The 24,758-nt window shown below is 45.7% G+C and overlaps 1 protein-coding gene across 6 annotated transcripts in view; it reads left to right on the forward strand.

The window, feature by feature from the left end:
• Aopep (aminopeptidase O (putative)) overlaps positions 1–24,758 on the forward strand; it is a 304,665-nt gene that overhangs the window by 62,024 nt on the left and 217,883 nt on the right. For 5 of the 6 annotated variants that reach the window (XM_076837045.1, XM_076837048.1, XM_076837047.1 and 2 more), the window contains exon 5: positions 6,154–6,399. The exons of the other annotated variant lie outside the window; for it this stretch is intronic. In XM_076837045.1, the coding sequence (XP_076693160.1) occupies positions 6,154–6,399 (246 nt within the window). The remainder of the gene's footprint in view (positions 1–6,153; positions 6,400–24,758) is intronic. 6 annotated transcript variants of the gene reach the window in all.

Raw genomic sequence — 24,758 nt, forward strand, 5'->3', positions numbered from 1 at the left:
AGGGAGAGCGAGAGGAGTGAGTGTGCAGTCCTCTGAGTGCAGTTGAAACATTTGTATGTGTGAAGGGAGGAACCCTCAGGCCAACCTCACCTCCTCCTGCACCTTTCAACTGGTTTAGGGCTTGTCTGCTCAAAAACACGACTTACTAAGGAGACGGAGCTCGCCTACTGGATCACTTTGTAAGCCACTTGCCTTTCTGTGCGGTGGCTGCCATGGATGGCCTCCTCAGTGGAGCTTACTGGCCTCTTAGAAGTGCAGGAAGCTGTCCCGAAGCCAGTGGGCTAAGGGAATCCGACGGGGTCGGGGCCTTGCTCACCTTAGTACTTATTTTCTGTGTGGAATAGGTCAGAAAATCACTGCTGTTTCTACACATTGGGGCGGGCTGTTGGCTTTCCCTTGTGGCCTCCCTGGGTGCCCACCTAATTCTAGCTCTGGAGCCAACAGGGGTCTGCACAGGATGGGTACAGACTCATGCTTCATGCTCCATTCCCAGCCTGCTACTTGTTGCTCGACTGAACCATTTTTCTTTCTGGCAGAGAGCTACCAGGTCAGTTTCTCAGGGTGGTGAACATCCGAGCAGTGGTACAGCTGGTTTGGTCCTCCTCGAGGACAGTCAGGGCGACTCCTGGCACACATTCCTCGTATGGTTTCTCTTGCAGGCTGTGCTTTCTTGCCATGGTGATTGCAGGGGTTGGTCTCTTAGGAGATGAAGCCATGTGTTCTGTCTTCTGACACACATGTCTTATTGCCTGTGTTTTGCTTTTTTGGCAGAAGGGAGCAATTTCCACTTGTTGGTCAGTAAGTTATAAGCCTATTTTGAAGTGTTTCCTGAGCTGTGTAGAATATTCTTGCTTATTAGATTTCACTTATGTCTGCTTGAGGGAAGAAGAGAATTGTGTACAGCAGGGACAAAACCCCCTCTCGTGTGGGAGCATCTAATAGCCTGTGAGACCCTATAGTGCCCTCCTCCCCTGCACTGGGGCCATAGAGGAGGCTTCATTTTGCAGCTGCGGCAAGCCTAAGTTTCTGAGTGAGGAGAACAGGTGCCCTAGAGTGTCAGTGGATCCACAGTGGAGTTGGTGTGAGCAGGAAATAAACTTTCTCATGTTGAGCTGCTGAAACGCTGGGGTGGGTTATTGTTGTAGCATATCTTAGCCTATCCTGAATCGATACAGAAGCCATTGGTGGTTTAAAGTCAGAGAAAGTCTTGATCTAAATATTGTCTCATTCAGTCCTGAGGATAAACCTGTAAGATAGATTGACTTTGATAGATGAGGACACTGAGGCTGAGACAGTTACTCATTTATGTTCTTATACCTATGTAGTCAACAATACCTAGATTCACACCCAGGCTTGACTCTCTGCAGAGGTGATTTATAATTTTACCTGGAGACTTAAAAAAATATCCAGAATATATCAAAATATCAGAGTCCACATTCACCTGGGATTCTGAGTGATGACCTTACAGGAGAGTCCTTGCCATGATCAAGCCACTGTTACTGACTGGAATGTGTCATCTTAGGACAGAAAAGACAAGTGGGGAGCCTAGGAGCTAGAAGGAACCATTCACACTGGTTGAATTTGAATGTGGGCAGAGCCACACTTCTGCAGAATGCAGACTTGGTGCATGAGTTCCCAAAATCTTCACTGGGAAGGAGCCGTGAAGGCTTCACCTAAAGCCTCAGGATTCCATGATAAGGAGGTGCATTGTTGAAAAATGTGTGAAATTTAGAGAAGGCAAAGAAAGAAATTTGCTATTTTGACTTTCTAGCCATGTTCCCAGGAGACATGGGGCCAGGAGTGGGTAGTAGCCATTCGCTATGTGTGCTCTCTTTCCTGCCCAGAAACAACTACAATGACCTCTCACTGGTCTGGCACCTGTCATTCTTAAAGACAGAGATGGCCAGGCCAAAGGGGTTCTAGGAAGAGATGATGCTTTAAATTCCTGTTGGGGTTTGGAGACTGGGATAAATACTATTCCTCTCTTGTCCTTCTACATTTAAAACCAGTTGAGGAATGAGAGAAGGAGATTAAAATAAAGGTTTTGTCACTGACAAGAGCTGAGCCGAGGGAGTGCCCCTGTGTGTGTGGTCAGTGGGGTGATACTCCCATCCAAATGGCGTGAATTTCCCCACCTAGTTGCTGACCCACTAGATTGCTGCAGTCTCTGTGACACAGGTGCATATCCCACCTACTGCAAGACAGAGAGCAGGCCCGAAAGTACCCTCTCTGTGAGCACGAAGGTTCCAAAAGGCCAAGTCCCCAGTGGCTGAGACAGTCAGGGAAGCTGGGGAAGAGGGCAGCATGTCCTTCATGGGAAGTTGCCCTTTCATGGAAGTGGAGGCCTGCAAAGTGGGCCCTGCCCCTTGTAGACCATGCCTGTGGTCTCCCTTCACTCAGCAGCATGCTTGTGCAGCAGAGGAGTACTGCTGATTAAACAGCAACTGCCCTGGCTTTGGCATGCCTGGGTGCCACCGCTCGTTAGCTGGAGGTGGCTCTGTGTTTACTTGTGACATCTCTCTCTCTCTCTCTCTCTGCTCGGCTGGCCAGCAGAGCTGCTCTCCAATCCTAGGGTGTTTCTGGTTATGTTCACATCTGGTCCCCCTTGCCTTCCCCAACCCCCTTTCTACTTCAAACCCTTGAGACCCCCAATTCAATTTGTGGAAATCTAGCTTTTATAGGGGCCTTATAGACTACAGGCTTTCATTTGCCTAAAATGTTCATCTGGGTTCCAGAAATTTGGCCAGAGGATTGGTCACTGAACTTTTGATCACTGTTCATGTGGGCTAAATTATAGGAAGAACACTCCCTCTTCCAGCTCCAGTTCCACACACTCAGCCCACTCTGGGTGAGTACTGCAGTAATGCATTAGCTGTAAGGCACTGAGATAAACTGTCAAAAGCTTATTAACTTTATTCTGTTCCAGCCACAGAGGACTCTGGTGTTATGTTTAACCTTTCTAGGCTTCTGTTGGGACCATGCAGCTTAAGCATGGCACGGAAACTTGGCTGAAGTCCAGAGGAGCTCAGCAAAAATGATTAAAGGCACTGAAAATGGGCAGTTCCTTCTGAAGGAGAGCAGGCCTGGTGGGGAGGGGCGTTCTGTACAGGTGTGGAGAGTGAAGAGTTGCCTGAGCGGAAAGAGAACATCTCCACGTGGCCATGGGGTCTCTGCGAGACTCGACAATTCAGTGCAAGTACAGCAGCATCCCCTGAGTTCTCCAGAGGCAGGCTGGATGTACAGAGGGGCTCACGCAGCAATTGTCACGGAGTCATGGTGCAAGAAGAAACCTCAGAGATCATTTCATTTCTCATTGTTGTTTTAGTTGCAGATGGACCCATGCCTTTATTTTATTTATTATTATGTGGTGCTGAGGATCGAATCTAGTGCCTTACATGTGCTAGGCAAGGCTCTACCACTGAACCACACCCCTAGCTCCAGTTTTTTCATTTTAATTAAAGCGTAGTTAGCGTACAGTGCAATGTGCAAGTCTTACTTGGCTTGCCGAGTTTCTGACACTATATATACATTGTAAGCCAGTTAGAGAGCACTCACTCTGGGAAGTTCTTTCACACCCCTTTCCAATCACTTTCTTCCCTCCTTAGCAACCACTTTGCAGAGAGATGAAGGTAAAGAGGTCCCAGATACCACCTTGCCTGCCTCCGGTCACAGCTGGTCTCTGAGCGGCCACTGAAGCCCAGGTTTTCTGGTCTCTCTGTTTTAGTCAGCTTTGTAGCTGCTGTGACCAAAAGACTCGACAAGAACAATTAAAGGAGGAAAAGTTTATTTAGGGGCACACAGTTTCAGAGGTCTTGGTCTGTAGACAGCCAGCCTCCATTCCTTGGGGCTCGAAGTGAGGCAGAACATCATGGCAGAGGAAAGCAGCTCACATGGTAATCAGCAGCACAGAGAGACTCCACTCACCAGATACGAAAAATATACCCCAAGGCCACGGCCCCAGTTCCCACCTCCAGCCACACCGCACCACTTCAGCCACCACTCAGTTAATCCCTTCAGTGGATCAATTTGCTGATTGGGTTAAGGCTCTGATAATCCAGTCATTTCTTATCTAAGTCTTGCATGGTATCACACGTGAGCTTTTGGGGGTACCTCACCTCACATCCACACCATAGCACCATGTAGGACTCTGCGAGTTAACGTCCCTCATGACATTTCCATTTTTGTTAGGAGCCTTACTGGTCTCACTTGTCTATGGTTTGATGAATGTATACTCCTGCATTTTCTCTCAGACTTTGATTATGGAAAATAGTGCCCAGTCACGCACTTGGAATCATTTCCATCAGCTAGGGTAGTGCCATATGTTTCTCAAGAGACTCTCAATCACATTTTCCCTTGAACAAGTGGGTTTTTTTTTGGCGTATCTCTGGCTACCTCAGCCTATCTCTGCCCTTTGGTGTTCTTGTCTATAAGAAATAAACCTGCCTGGTGGAAACAGGCTGTATGTTCCTAGATGAAGGGCCTCTTTGCAGTGTTGTACTGTGGTTTGTGGAATTTAAACTTTGCCCCAGCTTTATCCAGAAGATGCCTGTACACCTCCAGGATCTCCATTGCTAACACGCTCTGATAGCTTTTCAACAGGGAGTGTGAGTTTAAATGACTATAGCTCATCATATGCCTGTGTAAATATAGTAGGAAAAGGTGTGGTGGTGGTTCATTTCCACTTTGTGAGACCTTTGATTGAACTAATGCCCCGAACGGTTCTTGTCCTTAGGTGGACACCTTGCCTTTCAGTTAAGTGCTTACCAACAGGCACCTTGGCTGACTCTCCAATTCGAGGTTATCAATCCAGGGACTGTGGCTAGAGTTCAATGGCAGTAATTATATTCTTTCTACTGCTTTATTCTGCTGAAGTTTCTGTAGCTCTCCTTCCATTTTTCTTACCCCCAACCACGATGAAGCATCATCAGGGCCGGAGGCCGGGCTCCTTGAGTCACACAGAGGGGAGAGCACCGCTGTATAGACCTCCTGAGAGCTGGCCTTGCTTGGGGGAAGGGCACTTCATAAGTTGGAACAGGAATTGTCATTGAAACCTGCCCATATTGGGACAGGCCGGTGTTTAAAAATTTTTTAGTGTTCACTGTGAATCAAACAAGCACCTACTGTCATAATCATAATTTGTAATACAAAGTAAAGGGGCTTCATATTGTGCTTGCACAAAGGACATGTTAGCAGGTGAGAAGACAGACTTCCCTTTGAAGTCAGTTTTGGTGGGTAGATAGCTGTCCTGAGACCTGCAAGTCAGGTTCTAGGAATTCTCTTCAGCTGCACCTTTGACGGGATAACTGGTAGTGGTCAGATGGTACTGAGTGGGCTTCATATAGTTACTTAAAAGGGCAATTCCTTTAAATTTGTGTTGACAGTAGCCTGCGGGACTATTGCCTCAGAAAACCAGTGGGTCCTCAGTAGCTGCTCTGGATGGGCTTTGTGAAGAACCCCCAGACCTCTTGTCAGTCAAAGGGACTGTGTCCTTTTGAAAAGTTTGTACCTGCAACTGTCATTTGGCTTGTTCTCCTACCTTAGTATGAGTCTCTCATTCTAGAAAATTTCCAGAATTTTTATCTTAAGCTTGGCTGTACTTTCTTCTCCTTTCAGAGTTACAATTCGTCCCTGATTTAGAGATTTTCCCATGATGATATTTCAAAGCACATTACTGAGGGAAGAAATTGTTTTTATTTGGGTGGGAGGTAGTTTTATTCTGAGTTTGGATCCCATCCCCTCAGTTTATTCTAAAACAAGATTTGACTGCTTTTTTATCACTTAGATTGAACTGCTCCATGAACTCAAGCACATCAGTTTTATTTTTTTTTGTAGATTGTACATTGACAGCATGCCTTTATTTTATTTATTTTTGTATGTGGTGCTAAGGATGGAACCCAGTGTCTCATACATGCTAGGCAAGCACTCTGCCCTGAGCCCAAGCCCCAGCCCCTCAGTAAGTGTTTTGATCTGCAATCTTTCATTGCTATTCACTTGAACAGAGAACTCTCTTTGCTCGTGAGCCTGTTGGAACTTCTGTCTCCTGTAAGTGGTCCATTGTTGAAGGGTTCCACACTCCCCCCCCCCCCCCCCCCCGCAGTAGGAGTGGACACGGTTTACCAGTAAGCGCATCTGCTTTTCTCGTGTCATCCCCAGGTGTGCTGGTGTTTGTGGTCACGTGGAATACCCCTGCCGCTTCCAGAATGCCTCTGCCACTGCCCAGGAGGTCATTCCTCACCGAGTCTTTGCTCCGATGTGCCTCCGGGATGTCTGCCAAGAGACCCTTCTGCCTCTGATCCCTCCTTGCCTCTCAGCTGCGCACTCTGTCCTGGGAACACACCCATTCTCCCGGCTGGATATACTCATTGTCCCTGCTAACTTTTCAAGTCTGGGGATGGCCAGGTATGTCATTCTCTTGTGGCACTTGGAGCACATGCTCTGGAAATTCTTAGACTATTTCTTGCTTTTCTTGAGCTCTCTTAAAGCTGTCATTTGATTTGGAGGCAAGGGCCACGTAGCTCATCCTTGGACATCTTATTGCTCCTTTGAGGGTCAGTGTTTAAGCCCATGTGAGCCTGTGGGTGTCATCGGCTCAATTCAAACTGCCTTGAGAATGAAAAGCCCACGCTGTTGCTGGGGTTGCCCAGGGTGATGTATGTTGTTCAGAGCTTATCAGGGCTGTTAGTGTGGGTGATGAGAGCATAATGCGAATGAGTTCAAGGTCAAAGCGTGAGCTCTGGGCACAGTAACATGACCTGGTCCCAGGGCCATGGGCTGTTTGCCTAATCCTGACCAGCTGTCTCATCCATCCTTACCACCAGTCCCAAGGCAATGACTCGAGAGCCCCTGTGTCAGAGAGACTGTGGACAGATCAGTGGAAATCAATCCTCACTGCTGGACAAACAGCTCAGAGCAGATGGCCTGCCGCAGGGTGGGGCGGGTGGTACTCACGGTGCTACTACTTTTTAATACAATCAGTGCATTATTCTTACCATGTCTTGGTTTGGTTCCTACAGAAAGTTGAACCTTTCCCCGATGTATCTTTTACAGGTAAACTCCCTTCATTAACTCCATTCTTTATTCTGCCATGGATAGTGGTGTTCCACTGAAAAAGGATAGAGAGTATACTCAGGGTTTCCCTTGGTTATATTTCTGTTTGCAAATCTTAATCATTAACAGTGAATATTCTTGGCTAAGGATGGGAAAAATAAGCTCATCAAAACATGTGACTTTAAGTTTTTCCCCATTAGTCAAGGAAATTCCTGCTGCCAATTAATTTCCGTGCTTTTGAACAGCTGTCATTTGTGGTGTTTTCCCTGAAAACTGTGCACATTCTTAGTAAAACCCATGAGTAGAAAAGAACTGACCAGAACGTTTGCTTTTGATCTTTACTACATACATATACTTTTTAAAGGCTGGCTGACTTGACTTAATCCATGAGGAGGTCTGAGAAAGTCATTTAGACTGATTTTTATCCTATATTTATAAAGATAATGGGAATGTAGAAACTAGGATAATTATATATATTTGGTTACATGCATCATGTAGTTGTCTTGGATGTCTATATATAGAATTTGTCTTAACAAAGGGGCTTCTTTGGTCCCTTTGAAGAGTCTCCTGGACTTAATTTAAGCAGAGTTATTGGTGAAGAAATGTTGTTCATTAAATGTTTCTCATTTGTATACAGTTTTGAGGGGGCATATTTATTTGGGAGTGTTTAGCACTTTACGAGAGCTGTAGCTTTTCAGAGCATGTTCACTAACAGGACCAGATTCTGGCCTGAGGGAACCAAGGGCAGAGGGGTTTCAGAGGCAGGACCTTATTTTCTACAGCTCTTTCCTGACATTAGCTGCCAAAACCAGAATTTTGTTGACCTGCGGCCATTCTATAAAGCTTTGCTTTTTAAGTTTGCGTGCCCAAGCAGGTACACTGCTGCTTTTTGAGATATTTAAAGTGGTTTAAACACACTTAACTCTGTACTTTTAAAGTAATACCCGAAGGCCAAGTGTTACAAATGTCAAACAATGGGATGATGATGATGACTTAGCAGCAGCAAGACTGCTTCTGTGCTTAAAAATAGGAGAACGGACATTCAGAAATTTGTGGTTGATTGTCAGATATCTTTTTTTTCCATTTGAGACTGTGGAAATAAAGTCTGCCCTCATCTAGATGTCTTCCTGGACTGCATTGCTGTCCCCTGAGTTTGGGCTGTGGAGGGGGATTGTGGCATCTTCCACAGCCAGTGGGAAGGGGAAGGGGAAAGAAGTGGGGACTCTTGTTTTTTTTCAAACTCTGACTTAAATGGATTCCACTTGCTTGGCTTGACTCTTCTGGGATCCCAACACCTTGAGCCACATGTGGCCAAGTGGGGTTTATGACTTTATATTTAGAGTTAAGGCTTTGCCTACCTGAGGCTCTGTCAATCAAAGCTGAAACAAAAATGACAGCCTCGTAGGTCAACTCTGCACCCCAAATAGGGTAAAGAATCCCCAAGGCTAGAAGGAGCCATCCCAAAGGACCTCCACGCTGTAACTCGCCACTATTCTGTGAGTTATAATATGCTGAGAGATCAAAGGATTTCTTGGTTCATTAACTGGTTCTTTCCCAATTCCGTGTTTTATAAACATGCATGCAAGATCCATACCTCTGAACTTCTTTAGTGATTAGGTCTTAATTATAAGGAGTACCGCTTTATACCATTTTAGTATTCTTTTTTTGTGAAAAGGCATTCACTTCTGCTTGTGACCTAAAGCAGGTCATTAATAACTGTGTTAAAGAATTGTTTTAAAAAATTTGGGGCTGTATCCATAAAGATTTCACTGTATTTTAAATATTATACATTATAATTTGTGTAAGCTTAAAACTCTCCACTCTGATTCTGTTTTTGAGCCTAATCTGATATTTTAGCTAAGTAGAGGAAAAAAATAAAACCTCATTTGAACAGCTTGAATGTGTGGTAATGACAAATCAGTGTATAAGAAGGTGACGACTACCCAGTGTTTTCGAATTCGGAATGTTTTTCATAATAGCAGTAACTAGAGTATTTACCAGTGCTACATTTCGTAATTCTTGTCTCCTTTTGAAATAACCAGAGTCATTACTTATTGACCCCCACCTCCACCCTAACCCTTCCCAGGACCACTGTTCAGGGAAGAGGTGCTTTCCTTCTTTCTGATCTGGAGGAGAATCACTAGTTTGCTTTGAAGACACTGTGGATTGTTCCCTCCCCACACGGGTCTCACTCGGTGGGTATGGGCTTGCTGTTTTGGTTTCACAAAGACACAATCTGCTGTGTCGGGAGCTGTGAAGGAATGTTTCTTGGATTGAGTACTTGGATACCTCTGTGAAGACAAAGGCATTGTAAACGAGTCCTCGATGGGTGGATAGCTCTTCCTGTTTGGATAGTTAACATTCTGCTGTTTTCCTCTTGACTTCTCACATTCTCTGTGTCTCAGGAACCTACTGACCAGCCCACTTTCTAGTACCGAAGCAGGGCAGGAGAGGAGCCTATCGCACTGGCACTGTTAGGTCAGCAGTGCAGTTGATGGAGTAGCACCTGGAGCCAGGTTTATGACAGCTGCTTGAAAGTGGACACCCACCTCTGTCTTACCTCTGTATGTTTGGAATAAATGCTTTGTTCCAGCATTTGCCCTTCAGCAGTTCACAATTGCATGTCACCACGCATAATTAGACTGGCAAAACCACCTTGCTGACATCCAGACCCTCCACCCCCGTATTTGTATTTCAAGAATCTCCTGTGGTTTTCTGTTTGGTGCCAAAATCAAAATGCCTCCTAGCTCTGCTCACCAATCCCACCATCCACATGTGGTTTCACCCCTGAGGAACAAAATTGCCTCAGAGTGGCTACTGATAGGTGACCAATTCTGCTTTGAGATCTTTTCCATGGCACTATGACAGGGTTGTTTTTTTTTTTTTTTGTTTTTTCCCCTTTGCTCATTTTGTTGGTGTATTTGTTCACTTACAAGGGTGAACAAGGTTGATGAGTTCTCTGTCTTCATGGACTTGATGTAATTAGGGGATGAAAATCTTATTCATGAAAAGAAACTAAGATGTGTATGATGAAGAAAATAAAACCAAGTAAATGACAAAGGAGGAGAAATGGGTGGCCATCTGAGCCACTAACGCATCATGTAAGTAAGAGCAGAGAGACATTAACAACTGGCAGTGGTTGGATCAGGATCCATCATTCCAGGCGCTCAGGGTTGTGGAGAGAGAGCTGCAAGTGAGGCCCAGTTTTGTCTTGGTTTTCTTGGAACCACAGGTGCGCTGCCCCTCATGACTGGTTAGTTAGAACCCAAGTGGCCTATAGCTGCTGACCTTGAACAGAGTTCTCCAGTGCTGGGACTCAGGCTGGCATCACCATGTTTTTGTGTAGCTGGTGACTGATTCCTTGCAAATTTTTTGACACAATAGATCAAAAGGAGGGAAGCTGTGTTTATGTTTGCTCATCCTGGTTTTTAAGTTTTTTTTTTTTAAAGATTGATCACAAATAGAATGGATAAATACTTTAGATAGTTATCGATTGTTTACATATCTTAGAACACTTTACAGTGGAGAAGTACTTTAGAGCTCCCTGTTACACACAACTGGTTCTTGAAAGACTGGATTGTGCAGTCAAGGCTTGCTGATCCTTCTTCCTGACTATTGCATGCACAGTTGTCTTAATACCTCAATTTGCAATCGAACGGTGTGCACCCTACATGCCCAGGAATGCTTGGAACAGGCTTTTCCCTCCACCCCTCCTCCTGGGTTAGACAGGGTGTTGTCCTGTTTATTCTCATCTCCCAGCCAATGCGTAAGAGAATAAGCTAAACACGACATGCTGGTACAAAGGGCCCGTTGTTCTCAGCCTTCTAATTGTGCTCCTTTCTGCCGAGGAAGGAAGCAGTCATAAATTTGTGTCATTATCTTAAGTAGCTAGGTTTCACAGTCTTGGAAATTTTTCTTTGCTTGGTTTTTGTTAGCTTCTATTTGAATTTTTGATCCCCTAAACCAAAACTATCATACTTCTAAACAGTTCTACTTTAAATTTTAAGGGCTTTCTCACACACACACACACACACACACACACACACACACACCCTGTTTCAAGACAGGATGCAATCATAGTGATTCTTTCTCTTAGAAATCAGATTTTGAGCCTTAAATAAGTGTGCCTTTCAATTCATCACTCTGCTATCCTCTGGATTTTGGGTTTGCACGTTTCTTTTTTCTTTTTTGGTTGTTGATATTTGTTTCTCATATTTTAACAAATTCTCAAGTTTCTTTATGGATTATTTTAGAGAATATTCTGAGGGCTGTGGATGTTGCTCAGTGATAGAGCACCTGCCTAGCATATATATCTTACATATTTTAAGTGGGCTTTTTTTTCCCTGTTATTTTTCAGTGTAGCTTTTCTTTTTTTTTTTTTTTTTTGAGCAGGTGGGTGTGAATGATTGAAAGATCCTCAGTTCCATCCTTTTCCCCCTCTCTATGGCATCTCAGTTCCTTGTTTTCTGGCGAGCTTGCCATTGCTGTCGAGGTGAACACACATGAGTGGTGAGTGAGGCAGTGTGCGGTGGAGTCTGTATGCCCTCTTAGACACGTCCCCTTAGTTGCTTTGTGTTCAGTTTCTCCACTCTGACTCTTTTTGTTTTGCTTCTTGAGAAAGTGATTTACTTTGTGTTCTTCTTATAAGAAGGGGTTTTCTCCTTCTAATGTGTTTTAGTCCTTTAATTTTTCTTTCCTAAAATAGTAATTGGTGTTCATAAAATGTTCTTCTCAGATTCTGAAAACCCTTGGCTGTGATGATTTTGTTGACAGTCCCAGTTCGACTAAGTAGAGTAAGTCTTGTGGATCTGGGGGTTCCAACATGGGCAAGGCTGATCTGTACCTGTCTCTGAGATCATGTATACAGGCTTCATGGTTTCCCGTGGAAAGCTGAGTGGCACTGTGGTTGAAGGTGTGTTTGAAGGTCAGCATTCCCTGAGGCCTGGTTCTAAAGCAGCCATAGAATCTGGATATCAGACAGAGCCCTGGGTGCTATGGGCACGTGGAGCCAGGCTCTCTCATTTCTGTTGAGTAACAGGCAGGCTCATCATCTTGCCATCAGGCAGCTCTGCTGCTTGTCAGATCCAGAAGTAGCATTTGATCATCATCAGCCATGACTCCTCACCCTGAACGACTGTGCTCAAGTATTGTGTGTCTTTTGAACTGTTCTCCACGCACTGATCGACAGATCTACCTTCAGAGAACACTGTAGGGCCGTCCTTCAAGGGAAGCTAGCAGGCTTTGAAAGGCCTTCCCGAAGCAACTGTCCCTCCACCTGCATGTGTAGTCTTCCCTTTCTGTTGATGTCACCATGGGCAGCCAGTCTCTTCCAGTCCTTGAGTTTGGCACGGCCAGCTGGCACCACCTGGCCATTTTTCCATTGCAGAGGAAAGGCTTATCCCTTCCCATTCACCTCTCCACAGAAGCCTCAGGAGCATCATCCTGGACAGAACACACACACCCTGGGTGAAAAAGGACCATGTATGTCAATGTAGAAATGTGCCTAAATTGAAATATTCCTCACCTTGTAGGCTTTTACTCCTAGACCATGACGCTAAGCAAGCAAGGGCGGCCAGCTTTGGGGCTGGCTTCTGACCGGTGTGCGGAGGTTTCTGTGTGGAGTTGTGTGTTTCCTTCCGGGATGGACTTCTTTTGGGGGTGAACCCAGCTCCAGAAACCGTCCTTCAGCCAGGCCTGATGCCTGAGCAGCTCTACAGTGCAGGAGCAAGGCCTGTGCTGTGGTGCAGCCACCGTGCAGCTAGAACAGACTGGCTCGGTCCCAGTCACAGAGGCCCGTTTGCATAAAATGGATGAGGAATTCCTTGATGCTTCATCCTACCCCTAATGTGAATTGAGCAAGTATCTCAGATACCTTTTCTTAAAAAGAAGTTTTCACTTGTTTATAGTAAAAGGCCGCAGATGTAAGGAAAGGCTCTTTTTAAAAATGGTTGATTACTATGTGGAATTTGAGGGTACAATGCCAAAATCCACCCTGATTTAACTCCAAAGTGGAGCTCAGAGTAGAACATGTTCTGTTTCTTGGTTAACTAACCATACTATTTATAGAGGTGATTCCTCAGAAAGCTTAGACATTTCTCCCAGAAGATAGAATGTCAAATCCACAGTCATTGAAGAACCCAGAGCTGCCCTTCACCTTCCCAGTTAGCATGCTGAAAATAACCTCCTCCCCCTTTCTCACCAGAAAGTAGGAATCTTGGAACTTCATTTCAGTAGAGTGTGGGTGGCACAGTTGGGTTCCCCTGCCAAAGACTTGGGACAGCAAGGAGGAGAGGTGCCCTTGCAAGCCTGGTGACCGACTCTTGAGCCTTTGTGCCTTCGAGGCCACTTTGCTCAGTTGTTGGGAACCATGGGTGGCAGATCCTAGTTTTTAACTGTGTCCTTTAAGAGATTGCCCTGAGAGCCCAAGGTTGTTGCCTTTCTTTATGAGTCAGCTGCAGTTTCTGTTTTTTTTTTTCCTCATACCTGTGCTATTTCTGAACGTGCCTTGAAAGCTGGCAGTGGGGACAGGATGGATGGGCACAGCAAGTTCATTCAGTGGATGTACACCGTGCCCAGGTGTGATACATGCTGGTGAAGCCGTGGCCACAGAAAGTGTGAGCCCTTCAGCCTCAGTCAGGAGAGTCTGGAGTGGGTTGCAAGGGAGACTAGTTTTGTGGAATGTTAATAATGTGGGGGGAAAGAACTGGGGGTTAATTAGTTTCGGAAATGAATGAATTAAACAAAGTTAAAAGAGATTCTTTACTGGAGGGCTTCTGAGAAAGCTTTTAATATTTTTATTATCTGATTTAATATCCTGGTATATCTGTGTCTCTCAGAGCCAGAGCCAGACATCCCCCCAGCTAAGCTGTATTTCCCCAACTGTTTTGCCCAGGGATCCCCCTTTATGATGAAGATTTCATGGGGTGGGGGAACCTCATCAGATCACATTTTGGGAAATGATTCTGTTCAGAACTCCCTGGGAGTGCACTGTGGAACTGGCCATGGGGTTCCCTTCTCCTGCTGTCAGTGGCGACCAAGGACCTCTGTGGGTTAAAGGCTCAAGGAAGCCATCACAGGCCTTTTCTTAGGAGACTCCCAGCTCAGCTCAGGGAGCCCCTGGCTTCTCTGGTTGCGCATGCCTTTTTAATAATCGCTTGCTCTGTGTATCCATACTTATTAATGTGTAAGTTGTATGAGTTTAGTTTGGTGTTAATATATTAGGAACACTAAAAGACACAAAAATAGAAAATTTAAAAAGGAGAAAAATAATTACACAAATAAATTTTGTCACTTCCTTCCTTTATTCCAGGAAATTGTTTTGTGCCTTGGGATTCTTGCAATTGCCTAGGTCCCACTGTGGTAACTCCTGGTTGAGTGGATTTGGGGTGGGGTCTTGGCATCTAGAGTAACAGCCCATCTCTAGGCAATCCTGCTCAGAGATTGGATTGCGTGGTATTAGGTGGGACACGTGCAGGGTGTCTCTGTCAGGGAAGGACCAACTGGAAAGCTTCCCAGACCCCACACACTGCCACCTTCTCTCAGGTGAGGAGAGAAGCTGAGGTGCACCAGTGAGTCGGGGAGGGAAGCTGCCTGGCTGTGCTTCCTGCCCGTTGCTGTGCTCCGGGACCTGCGCCCCGTCACAGCTAAGGGCTCCCTGGAAAGCTGCTGGGCCTCCCTGTCCTAAGCAAAGGGTTAATTTAGAATAGTTTGCAGAGTGTCCTAGAGCCCTCATATTCTTTGATTTAATTTTTTATTTTGTACAGCGGGGGTGATTCAATTTTGTTCAGCAATTTAACATACTCATATATTTTCTTTTTGATGCAAGAGCTAATTAGATGATGAGGCTGAGATTTTCTCTACTCCATCAGCACCTAGGCATCAGTAGGCATTTAAATGTTAGGCCCCCAAGCCCCCCAAGTTTTAGAAGGGGCCTCTCTTACCTCTCTAGTTAATTGCAAAATAAACATCTCAAAGGCAGGGCTCCTTCCTTTCACAATAATGAAAACAGCATTTGTAGCTGCCTCTGCTCTGTGCACCCTCAGTGCAAAACTGCATTCTCAGGTAGTCACTGGGAGCAGGTCTTCTTCCTTCAGCCCAGCAGTTTATGGCTCATGCCCCGTCCTGTGACTGCCTAGCCAGTGACTAACCTGTCTGCTCCCTGCTTCTCTTGCTCTTAGCCTCCAGATATTCTCCATTTGTGGGCTAATAAGTTGCACGTACATGTCGTGTTTGAGCAGTTGTCAGGCTTGTCTGCAGTTCAAACTGTGCTTTGGTTTAAGACAAACAACAACGGAGAAGGGGGTGGGGTGGATGAAGACCTTTCAGTTGTGCCTGCAGGTGGTGTTGTTTTGACCTTGACAGTCAGTTTTAAACGACCTGTCAAGCACCTCTGTGCTTCTGGGCACACCCACCTGGAAGATATTATATCCCTTAAGCTTTCTGTGCCCCAGCAGGCAGGCACCGGTCCCTGGGCTTTGTTTTCATTGATGGAGGGTTAATGCATGCATGGCAGGACTTTACTGAGAGGGGCCTAGCTACAAATGCTGTTTTCATTTAATTCTGATTTCTCTCCTCACTTGGCCTTACCATCCCTTCCCCCACACCCTTTATCTTCAATCCCTCCCTTTGCTCCTTCCACTCCTGATCAGCCCTCCCTGCTCTACCCCACCTATTCTGTTTGGCTTTACACTAAACTTTGTTCCTGGCCTTGATACCTCCCTCCTTGCAGAGCTGCAAGCAATGTGGAGATTTTGGGCCCCAGAGCTCAACAGGGTACACTGCCTGGTAGGGGGCTTAGGCCCTAGTCCTCAGGGCACTGCACAGAGTTGGGCCCAGAAAGCCTACCTTGACCCTTGTGCCTGTTCTGGTAAAAACCTTGAGTGTAACCCCCTAAAGTGGCACTTTTTCATCTTGAGTGTTGTCTGGGGAGACATCTTCAGGGCTTATTCTGACTACTCCTTTGTGGTTCAGGATTATGTCATTTGCATATATTTGAATTTGCGGTCTTGAACTTAGTCTTTCCCTCGCTCTTGGTGACTATTATGGTATTGAAGGCTTGGTCCCCAGTGCAGAGGTGGGACCTATGGAAAGTGACTGGATCATAAGGGCTCTAACCTCATCAGTGGGTTAGTCCATTCTTAGCTGAATGGACTACTGGGAGGTGCTGGAAACTGTAGGCAGGTAGGGCGTGGTTGGAGGAAGTAGGTCACCAATGAAAGGCCAGTGACTCACCTGAGATTGAAATTCAACCAAGAGATTTTATTGGGGGGCTACCTGAAGGGGAAGAAAAGAAGAGGCAGAGAGCAGCAGTGTGAGCCTGCAAGCTTCATCTTAAGAAGGGTTGTTTTGGACCTGGCGGGTGCTGATTGGCGGGGTGACTCAGGAATGGGCCAGTGGACACTGTGTCCTGTGGGGATTAGTTGAGAAAACTTTTGACTTTGGCGCCCTTCGCCCTTTGGCTTGGTGCCCTTTGGAGAGGAGGGGAGTGGGTAAGGGATTACGTGATGTTCTTCTCGGGAGACGAAACGTAACTTCAGCAGGGAGAAACCTGATGGGGAGATAAAACCAAAAGGCAAGGTCTCCCACACACCCAATAATTGGGGGTATTCTTTGGGTACCATATCTTGTCCCTGACTCCTTCCTCTATTTCCCTCTCTGCTTCCTGGCTGTCATGAGCTGAGCAGATTTCCTCCGCCATGATGTTCTGCCTCACCTCAGGTCCAGAGCAAAATTAGAGCCAGCCAACCAGGCCCTGAAACCTCTGAAACCATGAACCAAAATATGTCTTTCCTGTAAGTTGTTCTTCTCAGGTAATTGTCATATGAATGAAAAGCTGACTACTGTGTGCTTTGCCAGGAAGTTGGGGTGGGGAAAATTAATGGATGGATGAAAGAAACTTGCTGATTTAGCCTGGTACCTACCAGTGCCCGGTTGGTTTCAAGTTATTTGAGGGTACAGATGATGACTTTATCCAGGGGACACTTACTTTCTTCTAGACCTCTGTGTTTAAGGTCCTAATTTGTTGAAGAAGCCCTGTACTGTATTTCTAAAGGTAGAGATGAGAAGGTGCTTGTTCTCAAAACCGAATGTCTATTTCTCATTCTGTAATTCTTCTTCCAGAGTCAGAGACATTGGCTCAGATCGGTATACTTACCTTTCCAGTAGGCGCCACCACCACCAGCATTGTGACCGTTATTCAGTCAGCTCACAGAAGCCGTGTGAGGGAGACTGTCCCTGCCTGGTCCCTAGGCATCTTGCAGAGATTTGACTCAGGAGAAGATCAGTGCTTTTCAGCCTGCTCTCCCCAGAGCCCGAGAACCTTCTCAGGCCACGGCACTGCATCCCTTCTCACTGAAAGGGATGCAAACCACTTACCTTTTATACCCATCTGCCCTTGGAGCCACCTCTGTCTTGGAAACTTATTGTGTGACTTTTGGCACAAGCTCTTCCTGAAATTTACAGGTGGGAGGAGGAACAGAGGAGGCTGATACTGTGGTATGAGGACTGGACTGTTCCTGCTGCCTGGAAGATTCTGGTCTCAGGGAATGTAGGAGAGCAGAAATGAGGGAGAGAAGTGGTCTTCTCTTGTGTGCTCCTGCCCTTCCCAAGGCCTTGGAGCCTTCAAACAAGGACTCTGGCCCAGAAAATGAATGGGGAAAATGATTGCATTAGGTTTCTTGCTGTTCTTTATACCCACAGTCTTGACTAATTTATAAGGGGCAATTCTTTTTCCCTTCTACAAACAAAAGTGTCAATTAAATTTTAGGACTGGCAACCCAGGTTGGTGGCCTTGGTTAAATCAGACAATGCCTGGCTCTTTTTCCTTCTGGCCTTCAGATACTTTAATGATGAGATCACCTGCAGTTTTCTGAATGTTCTGGATAGATGTGCTCTCGTTTGATCCTCACAAACAAGCCCCAGGTCTTCTGTGGCCCAACTGTCAAAGGTTCCCTGCAGCTGCTTCTGCTGCTGCTTTTTTTTTTTTTTTTTTTTTTTTTAAGATTTATTTTTAAATTTTTTTCTTAGTTGTAGATAGAAACAATACCTTTGTTTTATTTATTTTATGCAGTGCTGAGGATTGAACCCAGTGCCTCACACTTGCTAGGCAAGTGGTCTACCATTGAGCCACAGCCTTAGCTTCCCCCTGCAGCTTCTTTGAAGGCAAGTTTTGGCTAGGTTCTGGCCAGCTTGTGTTGAGATCAGGAATCCGTGCTGCCCAGAGAGGTCTCTCTGCCCTGCCCTGCCATAATTTTCCACCCGCCAGGAAGGGCAGCTTTGCTTTTTTGCTCAGCTGCTTATCACATGGGTGGCGTCCAGCAGGAGCTAACAGAGAGTTCAGGGCATGAGCTTCTTAACTCTTGGCTGCCAAAGTGCAGAGCAGGTGGGTCCTAATGTGGTTTGAAATTCTGGCAGAGACACAGGCCCACTCATAGGTTGTGATCTCGGCCAGGGCGTGCCCCAGGCAACCAAACATACCTGCACCCCTTAGGACACAGCCTGAAGTGCAGACTGGAAAGACCAGGGTCTATACTGGTTCTGCCTTTGCCTGTGGTGAACCCTGGGTTCAGTCCCTTGCTTGTAAACTGCTACTCACCTGCTCACCTCTGGACTCCTATGTGCAGCAGATGTGTCTGGATGGCTACATGTCAGGTCCTTAGCAGGTATTGGTTCTTTAATCTGCTAGGCTAAGAGAAATTTGATAGTGTCATAGGTCAAAACCTATAACATTTGTTGCTTATTAGCATGAATCACCAACTCTACAGTCTTTACCAACCCAGAATGCCCACAGTTCTCTAAAACTATAGCTCTGGGGAGAAATAAGATAAGTTTGATGAGTTACTGTTTAAAAAGACAACGAGAAGGGCTTGTCACAAAGAATCGAGTCCAGATTACGCAGATCATTCAAAAAGGATTCCTCACTTCACCAAAGGAGCTTTTTAAGGAAGCAGCATGTATAATTTTTTAGTCTTCCTTCAAGGCTGAAGCTTGAACTTTAATCATTTAAATACTTATGTTAAATTTTCTTCCCCAGAAAATAATGAAAGCTGTAGATTAAAACCACCAGATGGTCTCTGATTCAGGTCAAAATGCATTTCTTGAGGTTCCCCCACCCCCACATCTAATAACAACAGAAGTCTTATGCCTGATCTTCCAGAGATTTTGCTAAATTTTAACAAAATTTATAAAGTTGTGTTCATCCTATTCTCATTAATTTTGGAAATTTTTAAAAAGGATCTCTCTCTTTTAAATAAACCAATATATCTGTCATGTAATATCAGCATTAAGAAGTGCTATTTTATACTGTTTAGACTGTTAGTTTTATTTATTTAGGTGGTGCCCTGGTTTTGAGGGAGTGGAGCTGACTGGTGCAGGGCCTGCAGTCTCAGAAGTGAGCTGGAGGTGCCCAGGGCCCCAGCCAGAAAACCAGCCACCAGTCTTCCGAAACAAAGGGGAAGGCTAATGCTGTTTCTTTTCTTAAATGAAGGATGTTGAGAAGACTGTGACTTTGATGGTTTTAATCTTTAGACTTGGGCAGAAATCCAAGTGGGATCTGAATGAAGAAAAAGTTCATAAAATGCCAGAAAGGGAAGTAGAAAGTAGTGGTTATGGAAACAACTAACTGTGTCTGAGTTTCCAGACTCCTTGATGAATGAATGGACTGAGATGGGGCCGTGTTGCTGAAATGTGTTTTAAAGACTCAGTTGAGCATCCTAATGCCACCTCCCGTGCAATTCTAGAATAGATCAGCTAAAACTCAATTTTAAACAGTAGGCAGAGCCTAGGCTGCTACACCATTATGGTTTCACATTGGCCAGACTAATCTAATTTTTTTTCAGTGACATCAATGGGAGGCAAGCAATAGATATGATTTATCTCAACCATAATGAGGCATGACACTAAGGAACTAATTCAGAAAATGTTCTTTACCAGCATAGCAAATTATTATTATTTTTTATAATTTCTAAAGGGCAGCTATTTTGTATATACAGAATTACCATGAGCTGTAGAACCCTGTACTGTGTATGTATAACACACACACACACACACACACACACACACACACACACACAGCATTCAGCTTGCAGCTATTTGCTAGGGACACACAGAGAATGTAGTGATCCCCACATTGGTCTGGTAGGGCGCTTGCCACAAAGAGGAAGCCAGACAAAGCTCAGTGAGGGGAGTGGCCCCCATATCCTGGAAGGACCTGGGGCCTTTAGGATATGGTATTGTCATTAGAAGCTGCAGCAGCTGGAAGGCCATCCCTGTTGGATTCAAGTGGAACAGGAGTCCCTAGGAATCAGACTTGGGCTTGTCTGGCCTCTAAAACCAGGAAAAATGACTTTTTACAAGGGGAGGAAAGTTCTCTTTTATGGCTAACCCTGCTCCTCTTGTAGCAAAAAGCTCCTTCCTTCTCTGCCTGATTCCAGCAGCAGAATAGCTGATGGCCCCATGCTGAATAATGCACTTTTGTTTATTTGCTTTATTATTAAACCTTCCAGCTTTTTCTTTTCTGGGCTAGATAAACTCAATAGTTTGGGGTTCCTTTTTTTGTAGCTTCTTTTGCTGATTGTGTAGACATCTTATTTGCTTTCTGCTAGGTCACTTTCTAATTCTCTTCACTGCATAGAAGTTGAAAATCCCCAAACCAGACCCAGGAAGCCGAAAGAGGTCTCCTTCCTAGTCACTGCAGAAGCCACTGCATTGAACTCTGAACGCTGGGCCTGGCATTGTGCTGGGTGCACTTCATGTGTTGGTCCATTTAAAGCCAGTCAGTCTCTACAGTAGAGGCCATTATTGTGGGCATTCTGCAGAGGAGGAAACTGAGAAAAGAATGCTTCTGTATCTCGCCCAGTTCCTATGACACAGCTGAAGCTGGGCCCAGGTTGCCTCTGACTGTGAAGCTGTGGTCTGATCTACTCAGCACTGGGGCTGTGATCTCATTCACCTATCACTGAATCGTGGTGTGTTAACCCTCATAGCTGTGCTGGGCAGCTGACTTGCTTTCTGTTAAAAGATCATGTTAGCCCTCTAGACCCTTGCACCACCAAGTTATCACAACTTAAGGCTGGTCAGTGTGTGTTCCTGGAAATTAATTTTATTAAACTGCTTTTCAAAATTCTCAGAGTCTCTTTGTATTCTAGTTCAGCCCCTCAGGAGCCTCCTGTCTTGATTGGAGGTTCTGCTGAGATCTCTTTAACTGGTGAGATGCTGGGGGTTTGGGCCCTGGGACCCTCTGCAGGATCGTGGCCACGGTTCCCTTGGCTTTTCCCTGGGTTTCCATGCCAGGCTGAAGGGAAGGGAGGTTCAGAGTGAACAGCAGGTCTCGCTGTCTAGGAAAGCGAACTTTTAGGTAGGATCTATTTTTTCAAATTCGAAGGATTCACCAGGATTTCACAATAACTTTAGTCCTACAGAAACCCAACCTGGATTTTGATTCAAGTTCAGGACTATCATTGAGAATCTGGGAGATGTCAGTTAGTGGAAGCCATACCTTTGGAACAAAACCAGCACTGCCTCTGAAAGATACTCACACGGCACAGTCCCTGATGTGAGAAGACACTGTGTATTGAATGGGAGAAAGAAAGGTTAAGGCAAAGCAATGGAGAGTGAAATTTATTTCACTTTTTGCCAAAGATATCTCATTGATTTCTCCAGTGTATGGATCACAGTTTAATCAAAATTAAAATGGCAGTTAGGAAAAACCCTCTCACAACACATTTTTTAGCAGTAAAACAACAACAAAATTAATGTTCCATAATCTCTTCAAACTCATCAAAAGAGGGTTTCAAGAGTCTTGGTCTTTAACTTTCCTTCTGTCTTTCTCTGGTTTCTTGATTGCTTTGTGGCAGCATAGCCCCTTCCTCTTGGATACCTAGAGATGTCCTCGTCAGCCAAGGATGGTCTCTGAGGCTTGCTGGAGGGACTGTAGCCATCCTCATACATGGAGCTTGATGTGCACTGTCCTCAGCACTCTAGAGGCCTTGGAAACACTGCTGGGAATAGAGATGGAGCTACAAGAGAAAAATTCTGCTCAAAATTATCCCTACCCCCCCCCCCAACCCCCCTTGCTGTGCAGCTCAGTTAATCTGTAAACCAGGAGAGTGTGTTATTGAGAGCATTTGCAGAAGGGCAGAATCAGGAGCTGGTGGCCCAAGCAAAAAAATGTCTTGTTACTGTTATTTACAGAGCAGGGTGGATCTGTGTCTCCTTGAGGGAATCAGGGTTGCTTTTTTTTTTTTTTTTTTGCCTTAATGGAGGGCAAGAGTTAGAGGAAGCAGGCCTTCTTCTTCCTCCTCCAGTCCTGCTCTCTAGTCTCCTGCCGTTCTCCAGCCACTCTCCAGTCTGCAGAATACAACTGCTTCCCATTTGGTAAGAGTTTTTTTTTTCCCCCTTTTCTTTTCCATTTGGCAACAGCATTTTCCTGTGTTTTTAATGGCACCAAAATTAACATGGCTGTTTTTATTTAACAGAAACAACTTCAAGTTTTATATTACACACCCAGCCAAAGAATCTTTGATTTTTGCCCTGGCATTTCCCAAGATGTTAGCGTGGCTTTGGAAACAGGGCTGTGGCCCTGCTGTGGCCCACTAAAGGGGCTGCCTTGCAGATAGGAAGGAGAGGTGGGAGAGGAGGGGGCTGGCCTCCCCAGGTTACTATTTCTAGAATTCGCTTTCCTACTGAATGGCTCAGTTTATGAGTCCTGTTGGATACCATTTGGACCCTCCTCAGCACCTTCCCGCTGACAGCATGATGGAGGCGTCCTAGGACACCAGCCGTTTGCTGGCCTGGCCCCTCTGGCCCTTCTGAAGCAAATACCCTCTCTGGAGCAGCAGTCCCTCCCTGCCCTGGAGAGAAGACGGCAGCAGAGGCCTCTGTGGGGATTCCTCAGGAGGTGGGATCTCAGATCCCAATTAGAAACACTCCAGGAAACACACATCTTTATTTGTTGAACAAGTAGTTTGTCCCTCCCCCTGCCCGTGCTGGGGATGGAACCCAGGGCCTCAAGCTGGATGGGCAGCACCCTACCACTGTGCCCCATCCCCAGCCCAAACAAACAGTCCTGTGTGAGCCTGGCCAAGAGGGCGCTTACTTTAAATAGTGAAGTAAACACTGTTCAGAGGCACGCCCGCCTGCACTTGGAAGCCCAGTTCAGGTTCTGAAGTTGGAGCATGCAGGGTTCTTTGTTCTTGGCATGAGTTCTAGAGAATGTTGTTTCCTGGGCTAGTAATTGGAGAGTTAATGGGGTTCTTTGTGATGCTACCTTAGAAGAGAGACTGTTTTATTCGATTCGGGGACTGTAATTAAAATGGCGCCCACTGGTGTGGCTAGAGTTAAGGCTGCTTCAGCTTTTCCAGTATAAACTCATATTTCAGGGGTTTATAACTAGCTATAAAAACGTGCTTCTAGCTATAGACCCATGCCAGGTCTATAGCTCTAGACCCAGGAATAACCTTTAGTTTTTAAAAAGTCTTTTTTTTTTTTTTTAAAGAGAATAATTAAAAATTCAGTTTAGCTGTGTATAATTTGTTAAGTTACAAGGATGCAAGAAAATAAAAGTAACTGCTTTTTGGAGCAAAAACTTGTGACCCTTGTTATTTTAATGTGGACAAGGTCATTAGATATTTTTATGTCTTCAGAGGAAAATGCAGCAACACGCCTGTGGGAACCATTCTAAAAGGATATGGTTGCAGCTTTCCTATGGCAACAGGCCTCAGATGCCCAGCAGATGCTTCCCCTTGCCCTCCCCAGACCTGAGCCTCCCGTGGACTGTTGGCAGAGGTGCTTTGCCAGTGGGTTTCAAGTTCATTGTCACAAAACTGCTGTCCACAAAGTGCTCTGCAGCCTCTAGCCAGACTGAGGTATGGCCAGCCCCTCCTCCTGAGGCCATGGCTGCCCTCCTGCCTCACTGGGCCTTTGCCCTTTGGGCCCTACGTGCTGGGACACACTTGAGCTGTATAAGAGACCCACTTGGGAGTCGGGGGTGGGGGTGTCTTTTTTCAACCCTTGTTTTGTGTCCCTTCTCTGGATCCACATGGGTAGGAAAGACCTGGGAGGGAGTTTGCCTTTCAAGGAGTCTTTCCAGTTCAACGCCACCGTTGTTGCCACAGGCAGCTTTAGTTGGGGCTTTTGGGACACGCTGAGATGGGTGTGACACAGTTTACACAGGTGATTTCAAAGTTCTGCAAATAAAACCTTCCCTGAGGCTTCTTGCTAGGCACATTACCTTTAGCCATTCTCTCCCAGTGGCCGGCCTCTTACAGATGCTGTGATGATGGGATGGTGGGGGTGGGTGAGAAAGCAAGGGAGGGAGAAGGCCTGCTAGTCCTGACCTTACTAGTGAAGGTGGCAACCCTGGGAGTGGCGGGGGCTGTCGGTGGTGGCAGCAGTGTGGGCTATACACTTCTCTCTCCCTGAGCTCTTCGCAGAAGCCATCCTTCACCTTGTTGATGTCAGCGGCTTGGGGAGTCTGCTCTTACCCTTGATCTATACCCAGCATGCCCACTGGAGCTTATAAGTGGCTTTTGGTAGATCTTGCTTGTTGATGGATGGTGGATTTGGTTTGTAGAAGAGATAGGGATGGACCTATTCAGAGCCAGGTCTCCATTTTATACCCAGAAAACAACTTTTCTTCTTTTCTGTGGTTTCCAGTTTAGGAGCAAGAAACTCGGTGACCTGAAGCTCTGGAACTCCATTAATATAGAGAGAAT

The sequence above is a fragment of the Callospermophilus lateralis genome, chromosome 17 (assembly GCF_048772815.1).
Source record: "Callospermophilus lateralis isolate mCalLat2 chromosome 17, mCalLat2.hap1, whole genome shotgun sequence".
Classification (NCBI taxonomy): Eukaryota; Metazoa; Chordata; class Mammalia; order Rodentia; family Sciuridae; genus Callospermophilus; species Callospermophilus lateralis.